General features: G+C 37.6%; 1 protein-coding gene across 3 annotated transcripts in view; it reads right to left on the bottom strand.

Moving 5' to 3' along the window:
- Window positions 1-14223, bottom strand: part of SLF2 (SMC5-SMC6 complex localization factor 2) — a 40544-nt gene extending 26321 nt beyond the window's left edge. The window contains exons 1-7 of one of the 3 annotated variants that reach the window (XM_040254485.1): window positions 13923-14223; window positions 11327-11370; window positions 10096-10820; window positions 9026-9083; window positions 4131-5116; window positions 3087-3157; window positions 409-531 (exon numbers count right to left, since the gene is read on the bottom strand). In XM_040254485.1, the coding sequence (XP_040110419.1) occupies window positions 409-531; window positions 3087-3157; window positions 4131-5116; window positions 9026-9083; window positions 10096-10820; window positions 11327-11370; window positions 13923-14062 (2147 nt within the window). In that variant the 5' untranslated portion in view covers window positions 14063-14223. The other 2 variants (XM_040254486.1, XM_040254487.1) reach the window with 2 other exon arrangements.
- Window positions 14224-15174: the final 951 nt, after the last annotated feature.

The following is a 15174-nucleotide window of genomic DNA, read 5'->3' as shown; positions in this document are numbered from 1 at the left end:
CATCTTATACTGGTACAAAATTAAAGAAATAAGAAAAAATTTTTTTCTTGTGATAAGAACTCTTAGGATTTACTCTTTTATCAACTTTCACTACAACATACAACAGTGTTAACCTTATTTCTCACGTTGCACATTACAACCCTAGTACTTATTTATCTTATAATTGGAAGTTTGTACCTTGTGATCACCTTCATCCAACCCATCCTTCCTCTGAACCCTCTGCCTCTGGTAACCACAAATCTGATCTTTTTCTGTGGTTTGTTTTGAAGTAAAACTGACCTACAACACTGTTAGTTCCTGTTATACAACATAGTGACTTTGTACTTCTGTACATTTCAAAATGACCACCATGACAAGTCTAGTTATGATGTACCACCATTTATAGCTATTTACTAGTTCCCCACATACTTGTGCTCTTCTAAGAGGCTGTCTTCATCATCAGTACTGTCGTGATCATCAATTCTGATTGGGGATTTAATGCCTCGGCCCTGCCTGATGTCTTCCTGTAGTTGCTTTTGCAGTTCATCTAGCCTGAGAATCAAAAGAACGTTATAATAAATGGCTTAACCTAAAAATAAAAAATCTTGAGTTTACGTCTAAAAGCAGTACCTACAAAAACTCATTAAAAGACCTGACTATTTCTTTATGGCTAGGACTTCAAGAGGGCTTCCTGGATGGCTCAGCGGGTAAAGAATCCGCTTGCCAATGCAGGAGACACAAGAGACGAGAGTTCAATCCTGGGTCAGGAAGATTCCCTGTAGAAGGAAATGGCAACCTGGGTAGTCTAGTATTCTTGCCTGGGAAATTCCATGGACCAAGGAGCCTGATGGGCTACGTCCATGGCGTCAAAAAGAGTTGGACATAACTAAGCATACACCCACACAGGATTTCAAGAATGATGTCCAAATCATTCAGAGAAAGGGGAAGAACAAAATCACAAAGAATGAGAACTACTGACTTGTTACCCCTTCTAATCTTGAGTGCGCCTCTGACTCCTAGTTGAGCAGGCTTTCAGGAAGCAGTCGTCTGTGCCATTGTCACTGCCATGACCACAACGCCCGGCACTTACTAAGCAGCTATGACACTGTCCTAAGGGCTTTATTAACTCTTAACCCTCACAACCCCAGCAGATAGTTTATTAGCCATTTTATACAACAAGGAAACAGATATAGAAAAGCTAACTGGCTCAAGCTCACAATATAAAGTAGCTTGGATTCAACTAGAGTCCAGTTCTGGAGTCCTTGCTCAGAGTGCTTGCCAAGATTAAGTTATTTTAACCAAGGTCCTTATTTCTAGCTCCCGCCCCACAGTAAGTACATGAGTAAACACACTGCTTTATCACTACAGGAGAGTCATTAGATCAAACCAGAATCTCTCCCCTTGGTCTGTGAATGTTCAGTTTTAAATAAGAAACTTCAGATTTGGCCTCAGAAATCACCTGAAATCATGAAACTTTAAAAGAATTTTATAGCAGACAGGAATTCCCTGGTAGTCCAGTGGCTACAAATCCATGCTTCCACTGCAGGAGGCACCAATTCAACCTCTGGTTGGGAAACTAAGATTCTACATGCTATGCAATGCACACCAGTCTCTCATCAAAAGACTTTTACAGTAGAGACAAATTTATTTCTCTGTTAAATTCAGAAAGGGGAATACTTCTTACTAATTGTCTGTAATTCCTATACTTAGCTACTTGGAGACACATATATATCAACTTCAGGCCAGTTGAGGTTTTAGTGAAGTTCTCTGAGTTAGTTTTAAGGATAGTCTTTGAATTAATAAGGAATATTATTTTTTCCCTCTAATAAGCAAAAGCAGTTTGCAGCTAGTTACATAAATTTCACTAGGGTTATTATAATTTTCAAACTTTTTGATTTCTGTGTATGTGTGGGTGGTGGTGGGGTATCAGTCATAATTCTAAACTTCTTCCTCAAAAGAGTAACTTGATGTGAAAACGCCCTGTCTAGTTATACTGGTTTTAAAACTTGGAGTAGGTGGGCATACAAACATTTAACAAGTATGAAGGTGCTGCTTCATACTTGTTAGGATGGCTATCATTAAAAAAATCAGAAAAACCAAGTGTTAGTGAGTACATGGGGAAACGAAACCTGTGTGCGCTACTGGCAGGAATACAAAGTGGTACAGCCACTATGGATGACAGTATAGCAATTCCTCAAAAAATTATTCATAGAATTACCAATGATCCAGAAATTCCACTTTCTAGATACCTACGCAAAAGAACTTAAAGTGGGGACTTGACAGAGAATTTGTACACCCATGCTGATAGCAGAAAAACGTACAGTAGTCAAAAAATAGAAGTACCCCAAGGGTGTCAATCAACAGATAAATGGAAAAACAAAATGAAGTATATACATACAATGGAATGTATATACACTTTTCAGCTTTAAAAAGGAAGGAAATTCTGACACATGCTACAACATGGATGAACCTTGAAGACCTTACACTAAATACAACAAAGCCAGTCATAAAAGGACAAATACTGTATGATCCCATTTACATGAGGTACCTAGGACAGTCAATTTCATAGTAAAAGAAAGAGATGTAGCTGCCAGGAGCTAGAGGCAACGAGAGAATAGGGAGTTACTATTTAATGGGTATACAATTTCAGTTAGGGAAAATGGGAAAAAGAAAAGTTCTGGAGATGGATGGTGGTGATGGTTGCAATGCAAATGAGTGCTAGGTAATGCCTGTGAAGTATTTAAAAATAATTGAAATGGTCAATTTTATGTGATATATTTTTGGTCACATACACACACACAAAAAATACAAAAAAATCTTTTCTACCCATGCTTTTGATCAAGAATTTTAGCTACCAGATACTAGCTGTGGTAAGCAAAAAGGAATTCATACTACTAATTGATGCAGTATACAATAAAAACCAGTATCTTCCAATTCAGCCTGTAAACAAAAACACCTTATTTTTAACACAAATGACAGTGAAACTATAATAGCACAAGCACAAAATACCTGGTAATTTCTCTATTTTTTTTTTTTTAAGGTAAATTAAAAGCCAGTCATACGAACAGTATGTTAAATTTAGCAAGACAGCCATGATGCTAACCTACCTGTGTGTGTCTTCCATCTCCTTCACTAGACGTTCTAAAGTATTTGTATAAGTCCCACTATGAGCATGCTCCTAAAATAAGAAGAAAATTTAGGAATACTTCATAACATATCTTAGCAGAAGAATTGGGATGTTTTAAGTTACTCAGAAACTAAAAAATAATTTTTTCAATAACCTGGGCCAGGAGGATATACTTTTTTAAAAATAATTTTCACCATCATGCTTTAAATTGAGAATTTTGTAGTGCAGGCAATTTGATTTTACCATCTATTAGGAAAAGGCACTACTTATAAAAACCCTGCTAGTCTTAGGAACTGACTGCCAACACCCAAGGGCTCCATGGCTACCCTGTCTTTATTTTTAAATTCTATTTTACTGGAATTAAACTACTAATTTTTAGGTGTTACTATGAAACAATAACACCTTCCCCACCAAATTTTACACACATATGAAAATTTAATTCAGCTTATTCCCAAGATAGCATGAAGCACTTCATAAATAAAATTGCACACCACAATTAACAACATTTCTACACTCTACCTTCATTTACAGCAGTGGTCTCCAAAGCAGGGGGTGTGCAAGGTGATCCATTGGGGTGCAGGAAGAAAATAATAGAACTTCTATTTATATGGAACTTCTATAGAAACTCCAGTAGAACTTACTCTATATTAACTTCTATATAACTTCTATAGAAAAATACCTTTTCTTCTTCCTCATATTGTTTTTTTCATATGCTTTAGAAAGTACATAGCAGTATGGTAATACATGTATATAATCTCTAAGTATACATATATTGGGCTACATGCTCTAAATTTGTTTTACTAATAAAAGTGTATCTGATCAAAGAAGTTTGGAGACCACTGATTTACAGTTATAAAGCTAAAAATGTGGGAAACCCATTCACCAAAAAAGAACTATACTGCTTTCAGTCTGAGTTGTAACAAACACTGAATTTTAAAGTAAGTTCTAACAGATCTATCGCTCTTTCACTAGTCAATCCATTTTTCTCTCTTCAAGTAAAGACAGATGTTGTAGAACTACTTACTATATAGTCTGATGACTGAGATCTAAGCCCTTTAGAAAGAGCTGGAGGCTTTCCTGTAGCTGTAGGAGTCTGATTGAAGTTCAAAGCCATTATTTCTTCCAGTGATTTTAATGTTTCCTCTTCCTCATCACTCTCTAGGTTATAACCTAAACTTTCTTCATCACTATCAAAATCACCCCTTAGTTTCCTTTTCAGTGCACTGCTACCTGCATTAGAATTTCCTGAACTCTCTTTATCTGAAGGGGCTTTATCTGAAGGTGCTGGTGGGCTTGGAATACATGGCACAACTTCCAAAGCAGCTGGGGAAGACTTTGTAGGAGTGCCACATTCTGAACGTAAAGATCCCTCAGAAATTTTCCCTGAAGATATGTTAGAAACAGCCTTATTAGTCTTTGCTTTGTGTTCCTTGTGTTTGGAGGACTCTGTAGAATGCCCAGAACATTCTTTAGGTGAAGAACGCTCTTTATCTTTTTTAGGAACTGGAAGAGTGCAATTTTTAGCATTTAATGGAACCCGAGAGGAACCAGCACTTGGAACATGGGAAAGCAAAGGTAGAAGTTTTGTCTCCTGTGATGCCACAGAGCTAGCAGTTTTATTTTTCTGAAGGTTGCTAGCTTTTTTAACTGCAGACTTTTCCTGAGGTAAAGATAAGTGGGGTTTCGGTATCTTAGTCTCTTTGGTACTTGCCACACGGATTTGGTCACTACCACAGATTTGGTGCCCAGAATTTGTAGGTGTCAAGCCTGAAGAGGAGCAATCAGCTTCTTCATTTGGGTCCTTGGATATATCTTCCAAACGCAAAACATCACCAGGTGTCTTCAGTGCAATATGCTTTATAAATTTTTCTTTCTGATGTGGTCCATCGGGACGCTTCTCAAGGAAGGACTCTTTTGCTTTTGGCATTATAGATTCTCTTGTGCTTTTCAGATCTGAGTCCACAGAGTTCCTTTTTCTTTTGTCAGGGAATTTATTCTGCTTAGAGCCTGCTAAAATTTAATTTTCGCCAGATTAGTGAAAGTATACTTTTCTGTCTTATTAAAGTTTATTCAAAGAGTGTCTAGAACACCCTGGCGAAGTATTTAAATTCTAAAAGCTTAGGCTGAGATTATCACATATGGAATGAGTAAAAAGTTAATAATATATTTCTTTGACATACTCATGTCAAAGAAATTTAGTCCAAAGCGAATGACAAATGCTCGTTTTCACTCAAAAGCTATTAAAAGTTTATTACCTAAATAGAATTAAAGGTGTTACTTGCCAAAATACTAAAAAGCTGTATATCTGTATCAAGGAAAGGTAATTTCTCAATTAAAAAAACTTCTTGTAAGTATTTCCCCCTACTATTAAATTGTTTATTCTTTCCCATTTATCTCTCTAATCCTCAGCTGTGTTATGGGTTGAAGTATAGCTCCCAAAATAATATGGGGAAGTGTTAACTCCCAGAACCTCAGACTATGACCTGAATTAGAAACAGGGTTTTTATAGGGGCAATCAAGTTAAAATGAGGTAATTAGGGTGTGTTCTAATCCAATATAACAGGTATCCTTATAAAAAGAGGAAATTTGGACATGGAGAAAGACATGCAGAGGGAATATGAAGACACAGACAAAGATGCCATGTGACCGGAGTGATGCATCTGCAAATCAAGGAATGCCAAGAATTGCAGATAAACACAAGAAGCTGGAAGACGTAAGGAAGAATTCTTTCCCTAAAGTTATTAAGAGCATGGCCCTGCTGATAACTTTAGTTGGGGAATTCTAGCTTCCAGAATCATGAGACAATAAATTTTTGGTGTTTTAAGCCATCTAGTTTTAGATACTTTGTATGGTAGCTCTAGGAAACTAATACAACTTGACTCCATGTTAGGAACTCCATCCACAAGCGCTTTAATTTTAAACACCACATATACATGAATTAACCAGTTTTTTTTAATTTCTGTGTTTAAAAATGTGATGTTTCATTAATTCATTCTGAAAAATTCACTATTTATATAATTAGTATTCTCAAAATCAAATTTCCCTAAACCAAGTTTCTACGCATGGACAGATGTCCCCACATCTCAAGTTGGATTTAAAAAACAAAAAAACCTCAAGAAGTTAAGCAATTATTTGGATAAGCTTATCAATTCACAGTCTGGAAAATCAATATGTAAGAATGAAAAATTAATTAATAATCAAATGTTCCGGGACTTCCTTGGTGGTCCAACTGGTTAATAATCTGCCTGCCAAAGCAGGGGACGTGCGTTTGATCCTTGGTCTGGGAAGATTCCACATGCTGTGGAGTAACTAAGTCTGTGTACTACAACTACTGAGCCCAGCTGCCACACCTACTGTCCCTGTGCCCTAAAGCCTGTGTTCCACAAAAGAAACCACTGCAATGAGAAGCCCAAGCACCACAACTGAAGAGTAGCCCTCACTCATTGCCAACTAGAGAAAAGCCTGTGCATAGCAATGAAGACCCAGTGTAGCCATTAATATACAAGTTCATATAAAACAAACAAACCAACCCAGGGGAATTTCCCTGGTAGTCCAGTGGCTAAGACTGTGCTCCCAATGCAGGTGGCCTGGGTTCAATCCCTGGTCAGGGAACTAGATCCCATATGCTACAACAAAGACCCAGTACAGCTAATAAATTAAAACAAAAACAAACTCAATCCCCAAGAGCTCCTGTCTGCATTCTTCTACAGATATTTCCTATCGGCTGATAAATCATTCTATGCGCTCAGTTTTCTGGGGTTAAATGTCTTAAAATGACAGGGATCCTTTATAGGGCAGGATGACAAATCAAATAACCAAGAGAAGAGAAGACTTGGAGAAGACAAGTCTTCATGATTCTTTTTGTGTCTCCTGTACAATCTGTAGGTTGAATGAATGCTTTACAACATTTCAAATACCTATTAATATAGAAAATACTCAGATAAGACAAGGACTGAGCTTGTAAAAAGAAAAAGGAAAAAAGAAAAAGCAGAGAAAAATCCAAATGCTCAATAGAAGATTGGCTATTACTAAATAATAGATTAAGTTGATCCTCAGAATTCAACCATAGGACAGGGCTCTGGAAGATCAATAAGCTAAATGCCTATCCTACCAACATTGCTGAAGTCCCTGAACCTGTATGTGATTAATGAACGTGTGATTATGTGTATCATCACAACTGTTAAGTGTAATAACAATAACATAAATATAGCATAACATCTGGATTAATATCTATTCACTATTTAGGGAATACCCACATGTGATGTGAAGAACCAACTCATTGGAAAAGACCCTGATGCTGGGAAAGACTGAGAGCAGGAGAAGGGGGCTACCGATGATGGGATGGTTGCATGGCATCATTAACTCAATGGACAGGAGTTTGAGCAAACTCTGGGAGATAGTGAAGAACAAGGAAGCCTGGTATGCTGCAATCCATGGAGTTGGAAAGAACTGGACACAACTTAGTGAGTGAACAACCACAAATTCACTATCAGATAAACATGCTTCATGTTATCTAGAAAAAAAAAATCCCCTTATGCTCTTAATAGTCTATTGATATTCAACTGAAGTATAAATGTATATTAAGATTATTATACCATAATTATTAATGGGGATTATGAAAATAAAAATATAAGCAAAAGCAATCATCTTAAACCTGCCTCTGAAAATAGAAAGAACCTTTTTCAAGCAGTTTTCAAGAAGTGTAGTATATAGGATTATGTAAAAGGAAACCACTTCAGTTACTAGTGAAATCTGAAAACCCATGAACTGAAGAGAACTGCTATTTTAGTCATTATCAGAGAAAAAAATGCTGAAGAGCTTATTGGCAACACCATTACCAGTGACCCCTTATTTTAGCAGAGCTAGTGTAAAGATATCTTGTTTTTCCCTTCAACAAATATGTTAACACAGTGAGTACATGAGCAATCTCACGGCTGAGAACTTATTGTTCTTTTACTGTAATGTCAAAATCCACTAAAATGTGATCACTAAAACCAAAAATGTTGTGAAAATTACAACAAACAAACAACACAGATCACTTGGTCAAAATGCAATACACCTCTAGAACGTACAGAAAACAGAGTTTTACATGAAACCAGAAGAAGAATGAGTCAAAACTGTCTCTTTGTACCTGTTTTTTCATCTCTAAAAGCAAGGATGTGAATCAAATGATGATTCACAAAGCACACAGCAAGTGCTCAGTAAATGCTGGCTATTATCAGTACGTCCAATGTATATTACTGATTGTGGAAATCAGTAAAGCTCACTTTTCAAGTCTGCAGTCACAGCAGAAAAAATGAGATATACCAGATTATTATTAACAGCAGGCATTTTTGGGTGGCCTTTCTTTTTCTATGTTATAAACTTTTGTGGTGGTTGAATTTCACAGGGTTTTACCTTCTAGTTAAAAAGAATACTTTAAGAATTACTGAATTAACAGTAGCTGTTTGTTATGTATTTTATCAACAGATACTGAAAGTATAAACTAATATCATATAGGTGTCCTTGAATTTGATAATAAAAAGGGATCTTTATATTTGAAATATTAAGAAACACTGTCTTGAACCATAAGTTTCACACTTAAACAGAGCATCTGCAATATCAAGACCTCAGTCCATAATTCAAGAATATAAGATTATGCTTCTTAATGTAGCCAAAGATTCAGAAGTAGAACACTGAATTTCGATATGAGAAACACATTGTAAGGAACTCTTGGAGACGGCAGAGAAGAGTCAAGACAAACTACTTTTTACACATACTGAATTCAAGAACTATTCCTTCTGAATATAATTTTCCCAAACTTTAACCTGAGACACCCAATTTACCTCTAGCAAGGAAACTGTACATTTAAACAAAGTAAAAACCAGTGCCATTAAGACACAAATTTATTTAGAATTCTTAAACTTATTTTGATTCTACCTGAAGCAGGTCCCCATGAATCAGAAGAGGATCTTTTTCTTGAGAGATGTCCGTTTTCCTATTAGCAAAATGAGAAAAAATTAATTAGGAGTTGAGAGCAGTCGAGATCGTGAATTTTTCTTCATTATATTTAAACAAAGATTTCTAGACTGACTAAAGCAAGCATCAAATTTGGAAGTAAATCCAGACTTCTACAGCAAAATATTTTAAACACAAGTCTTTTCTGAAAAATGAAGTACCTCTGTATTATATGTAAAAATGTCAATTTTCGTAACGTAAATTTAGAAATTTAATGCACCACCAAACATTGAAATCTTATGAAAATGAACCAAACATTACTATATCTATTGATCATTAGCAAATCTCACTGGTAAAGCCACCAAAGTCCTTGTAAGTAAACCCATGAGTTTACAAATATATTTCCAGCTATTCACTCTTAGAATGTCATAGTTTGGTTTATTTTTGGTCCATCTGGTTTTAAAACCATAGCATCTTATATTTACATAGCACTTTGTTATCTCATCTTCCTTTAGTTGCTCAATACGTAGAGACGCTCTTTTGAAACAGGTATACTTAACAAGCTGACTTTCCAGGGGGGAGGGACAGTTTTTACACTAATCTAAAATTTGGTCTATTCTCAAAAAAGAAATCTGATGAGCTTAAGATGTATTTGGATAGTTTTCTAAGATGTCATCATTTTGTAGGTTTTCCAGGGCCTATACTTAATTATTTAAGACATACATAACATAAACCAGTGATTCTCAAACTTCAGGGCAGCCTAATTTAAAAATAACTATACTCACCTTAAAAAAAAAAAAAAAAAGAATGCTTATTTTCCTGATTAAGGAACATCTTTGTTCCTGGTCTGAAAAAATTAAGGGCAGAAAACACTGCTTTGCATCAGCCATCAGAAATGTTTTGACGGACAGTTAGAGGAAACAATGAAACTACTTTCTGTATCACTATTTCCTTAACAAAAGGCACTGTATTGTTATCAAACATTTTTATGTTTAGTATATTCTAAATATGATAAAACAGTAGCAAGTTAATTTAGCATTTATTGCACATACCAGGTTTGAAAGATTACTGTTTCCAGCTGTGACATCATTCTGTTTACTCAGTTCCTGCCCTGGTTTGCATTTTCTTTCTATACTAGAAGATTTTAAGGAAAGATTGCTTGCTTCTGAGAAAGAATTTTCTGAGTTGATTCTCTGCTTCATTTGCTCCTTTCTCAATCTCTTTAGTTCTCTTTCTCTGCAGTAAGAAGCTAGAGATGACTGGAACGTAGGTCCCAGTGGGCTTTCTCCTGGATGGTGCCTGGATAGGCTGCTCCTGCTGCTAAGACTTCGGGAGCTGTTCTTGAAGATGTCAGCTTCTGTCACCGTGGCCTGCTTCTTAGAATCTGCACTGATCCTGCCTCGACTGCCATCATTCTTCTCCCTGCTATTTTCATGAATGAAATGTGACTTCCTTCCCTCTGGAGACTGATGTTTTTTCTTGGTCTCTTTTGACAAGAGATATGAAGGAGGAATGTATTTTGTAACTGCCTTTGAATATTTGGTGTCCAGTGACACACAAGGCTGACGTGACTCATGTATACCACGGTCTCTATGGTGCTCTTTAACACCTTTTATGAATGCCTCTAAGACGGGGCTCTTTTCTGATGGCACTCTTTTGGGTTTAGAACTTTTTGGTGAGGATAGTTTCCTTTCAAACTGCTCTGTCCCACTGATGGACAATCCACTTTCTCCATATTTGATGTTCGATTTTTGTGGAGAATCCAACATACGTCTATCTGAATAGCCAATTAAAACAAATGCACATTGTATGTTATTAAAAATAGCACAAACTATTACACTTGTATAAATATTATAAATTAACACTTAAAATATTAAGCTATCACAAATGTTTTCAAATTTATATTTAAATAATGATACACATTTTATGGGGGACAGAAATTAAGACATGATTTTAAAGACTTACTTTCATAAAGCTCTCTTTCACCACATCATGTAAGTTCTCCATGGCTCTATTTATGAAGTTACTTTAATCCAGAATCAAAATAGTATACTTAATGACATTATTGACTTGAATCTTTAAATGTAAGAAAGCATAACAGTAAAGAGTTTCTTCATGATTTTAGAACTGGTTTATCTTTGTAAACAACACTGTATCTTCTTTATATTTTCAATTTTGAGCACCATGTTTCATCAAATTAGTAAGTTTAGAGTAGATTTAAAAACTGACTCCCATCTCCCTCCCTGAAAGATCCCACAAAAAATGCATGAATAGTATACATACCTTGTTTTGAAGCTGGTTTGAAGAAATCTATAATTGACTGTTTCCTGAAAATAAAAGCATAACTAATATGGGATCACATTGGTAAATATTAAAACTTCAATAATTCAGATTAAGTTGAGAATACTAGTAGATTTACAGACTAGAGGCTGAATTTCACTATCTGGCTTAATCATGTTCTGACAATGCTGCTTTACTAAGCTGATTATAAAATTTTTTTTTAAAATATAGTTCATCAGTTCCTGTAGGAGTAAATTTATAAAAGCAAAACTGAAGTTTATATACTTTATAGTACAAAAATGATAAAACTGGAGTGTGGATCTAAGGAATTGGTAGGCAGCTTTTTAGGACTGTAAGGCTTGCTGCTATGTGGGAGAATAAAAGAACCTGAAGGGATCTGATCCTGTTCCGATATCTCTAGTGACGGGTACAAAATTTGTTCTAGAGATGTTTGCTGAATGAATAATGGAGATTATAAAAACCGATTAAAACTTGAGCAGACTCTTAAGAAGAGTAGATGGTAGAATGGCAAATATGGGTGATTTTGCTGGTTTCGAGAGGCAGCTAAAAGAGTGTGCTGAGCAGAAGGCAGAGAAAGATCTAAGCTTGTATTATATTCTCTATACACTACAGTGGGATGTTAATCTAAGTAATAGCAAAAATTGGAATGAGGAGTGTTTCAAAGTCTTAATATATTAAGAATTCTTAAGATATTTACAAAATCAATGTGTTGCCCGGGAAAAAGAACAAAACAGAGAAAAAGACGTTAAGGAGTAAAGGATAACAAAAACCAAACTTTTTAATTTTTAAGGATTTCTGCACTCTTGTATGAACACAAAGTGAAGTAGGACCATATTACCAGAATTTATCTGATTTGTTCATGTATTTAGTTTCCAACTGCAGAGCGCTGTTACTACTAAGTAGAGCAAAAAAATCAACTTTCTGGCAAATTTTACTAAAATTTTTTCATTTTAGCTGAAAGAAAATAAGCGGTAGACAAGTTCCCCTAAACATTTATCCACTGTAAGATTGGACTGCTCAGAGAAAACTTGAGCAATGTAAGTCCCTGAAGCTTATGCTGCTTTTACATCTTGCACTCTTTACTGGCCACATCAGAATATCAATGCCCATCTTTAAGGGTGTACTGAGACTACAATGTTTGTTTGAGATATTAATAGAAAAGCTAAGCAGTCTTGAATGAGTGACATGCTAAGGGAGAATCTATGCATTTTTTTCTCACGAAATAAATTACATCAGAGTAAAGAAATACTACAGCTTTTGCAAAGGAGAGGAGGATAATGCCTTGTTATCCGTTGAGTAAAGGGAGGTGAGAAAGGACTAAAAAGCAGCTAATTAACTCAAAACAAGATAATACTGAATGTTTTTACATTAATTACTAAAAGTAACACTGTATCTCTTCCCTAAAGTATTACATCTTTTTGTTCATTACACCTGGGAGAAAAATGGCTTTGGGTATAACACAGGAGAAATCTGTAAAATAACCATGAATGTAACTTTCAAGAAGTAACAATCCTCTAAATTCAAATGCACAGAAAGGTCCATTATTTATTTATAACTAGTTAAACAAAATTATTTGTAACAGCACACAAACCCTTATCTTAAACTTTTTTGTGAACCAATGTGTTTTAGAATTGGAAAGGCGGTAACTTGGATGCATTATAGAAAGCCCCCAGTGGGGGCTGAGACTGCACTCTGTAAGCAAATACATAAACGTTTTTTCAGCAAAACTTAAAGGCTCACACTTAAAGAGGAGAAGACCAACTACAGCCTTCCTCTAGTTGTGGTCAGGTCTGGCTGCCAAGTTAGATGTGGTGCCAAACTTACTGAAAACTTTCGGTTTTCGTAACTTTCTGGCTTTCAGAATTAAGATAAGGGGTTGTGGGCCTGTACCACAATATCAGAAGATAAATTTACTGTTAAGCTAATATTACAAGTTTTCAAACTTAAAATAAAAAAAAACAGTACCAAGTTCGAAGAGAATTTAAACATTTTATTATCAGAGAATGTCATTTGATGAAATTCTCCATCTTTTTACATAGCTCCAACAAAATCTTTACAAGAAACCTGGCCTCTTGGGAGAGAAAACACAACACATTCCTAATCTGCATGTTCTTTAAATTTAGACTTATCGTGTATATTGGACTTTAAAGAAATTCGTGTAAGTGTTTCCCTCATCATATCTTACATAATTTCACCCACAATGAAAATGCTTATACCATTCAACCACTAGGATGAGGAGAACTGACAATGCAGAGAAAACCACTTAAGTATGCATTTAGCAGTTAGGGCCCAGAGTTCAGCTAAAATAAAGGACAAAAATCACGTTCTACCTAAGGCGGTTGGTTCGAAGCCATCCAGGCTGTGGTCACTAGACCGAGAACACCGTCCCAACTACAGAAAACGAGACTCGAGCTCCCAGCAGTCCCCGCGTGGAGGCGGGGCAGGGGTTTGCCAGGCCCCGGACGCGGAGGCCTGAGCTCGCGGAGGATGGCGGGAACTGGAAGAGCGACCGTCCGTAGACCTCCCTCATACCTTTGCCCCCGCGACCCGGCCCCTTCTCAAGCCCTCTGCACGGTACCTGTCCCCAGGCCTCTCTGTTTTCTTTCCCGCTGCAGCAGGGACGGTACTACCGGGTCTCAGATGGCAGCGCGGGGGCGACGACCCCGGGGCTGGGGATGAGGGGAAACCTGGCCTAGCGGGCATGCAGCGCCTTGTCATGTTGGCGCCGCTGGCGACGGCGGCATGAGCTGTAGCTGGAGAAGTTGGATGCGTGGTTGCCGTCTTGCTGCTGGGACTCTGGGATGCTGTCGGAGCAGAGGTGGGCGGCACCCCCTTCCCTCTTCATGGCCGTTCTCTCTCTTCGGAAGTGACTCCGGTGTGAGCGGGAAGGAACCGGAGGACCCACAGGGGGCGGGTCTTACTTGAAGCGGCGCGTTCTTATTGGCCGGCACGGGGGTCATTCCAGTAGTGGTGCAATAGAAAGCCGTAGCCTCTCAAGAGAAGGCAGGGTTTCGGGGGAGGGGGTGGGGAGGAGAGAAGGAACACTGTTTCCCCCCCCGTCACGTGCACGGGGTGGGGGTGGGGCGTCTCGGCGTTCGGGCCGCGTCCGCCTGGGCGGGCACGCGGGGGCCGGAAGGCGCGGGCTGCCAAGGCGCTGCGGTAGCTGGCGATACCCGTCTTGAGGAGGGCGAGGGGCAAGATTTGCTGAAGCAAACCCGAGCCCAAGCAGCTTCCCTCAATGAAGATGGCCAATAGTTGGGCTTCTTGTGTCACACAATTGTGCCTCAGAAATCCCCAGCTGTTCATTACATCGTTCTCCTAACATCTTAGGCCGAAGTGCCCTGATGCTGTCACCATTTCCTCGGTAGTCGGCACAACCCAATGTGAAGACTTGTTCATTGTATGAGGGTTCTTGTTGAGTGCTGGAGTGGCTCCTCTCTCTCTTTTTTTATAAGAAGAAAAAAAACCTCATTGAAATAAAGACTTTTTATTACACAAACGCATTTTGTTTCTCAGTTGCTGTGATGAGTTATCCATAAAGTCTCTGCAGCCAGATTCCGTGGAGATTTTTGAAAGGAACATAAGGTCAGCTTTCAATTACTCATGTTAAGTGTGGACAGCATAGATTAGTGAAAAGTGCCGGCAGTCTCCCATCCTTTGTAAAGGGTTTGTGCTTTGGAGGCTGTTAGCTAGGGTTTTCCCTACAAACTGAGAGGCTGATCTGAGTAGCTCTGAGCTTCAGTTTCCACATCTATAAAATGGGCATTCTACTCTTCTGGGTAATTGCTTATAAAAATGATAAGCCAGGCAAAGTGCACAGCTCAGAGACT

This window comes from Oryx dammah, unplaced genomic scaffold, assembly GCF_014754425.2.
Source record: "Oryx dammah isolate SB20612 unplaced genomic scaffold, SCBI_Odam_1.1 HiC_scaffold_14, whole genome shotgun sequence".
NCBI lineage: Eukaryota > Metazoa > Chordata > Mammalia > Artiodactyla > Bovidae > Oryx > Oryx dammah.
This window is presented reverse-complemented; position numbering and strand designations above follow the sequence as displayed.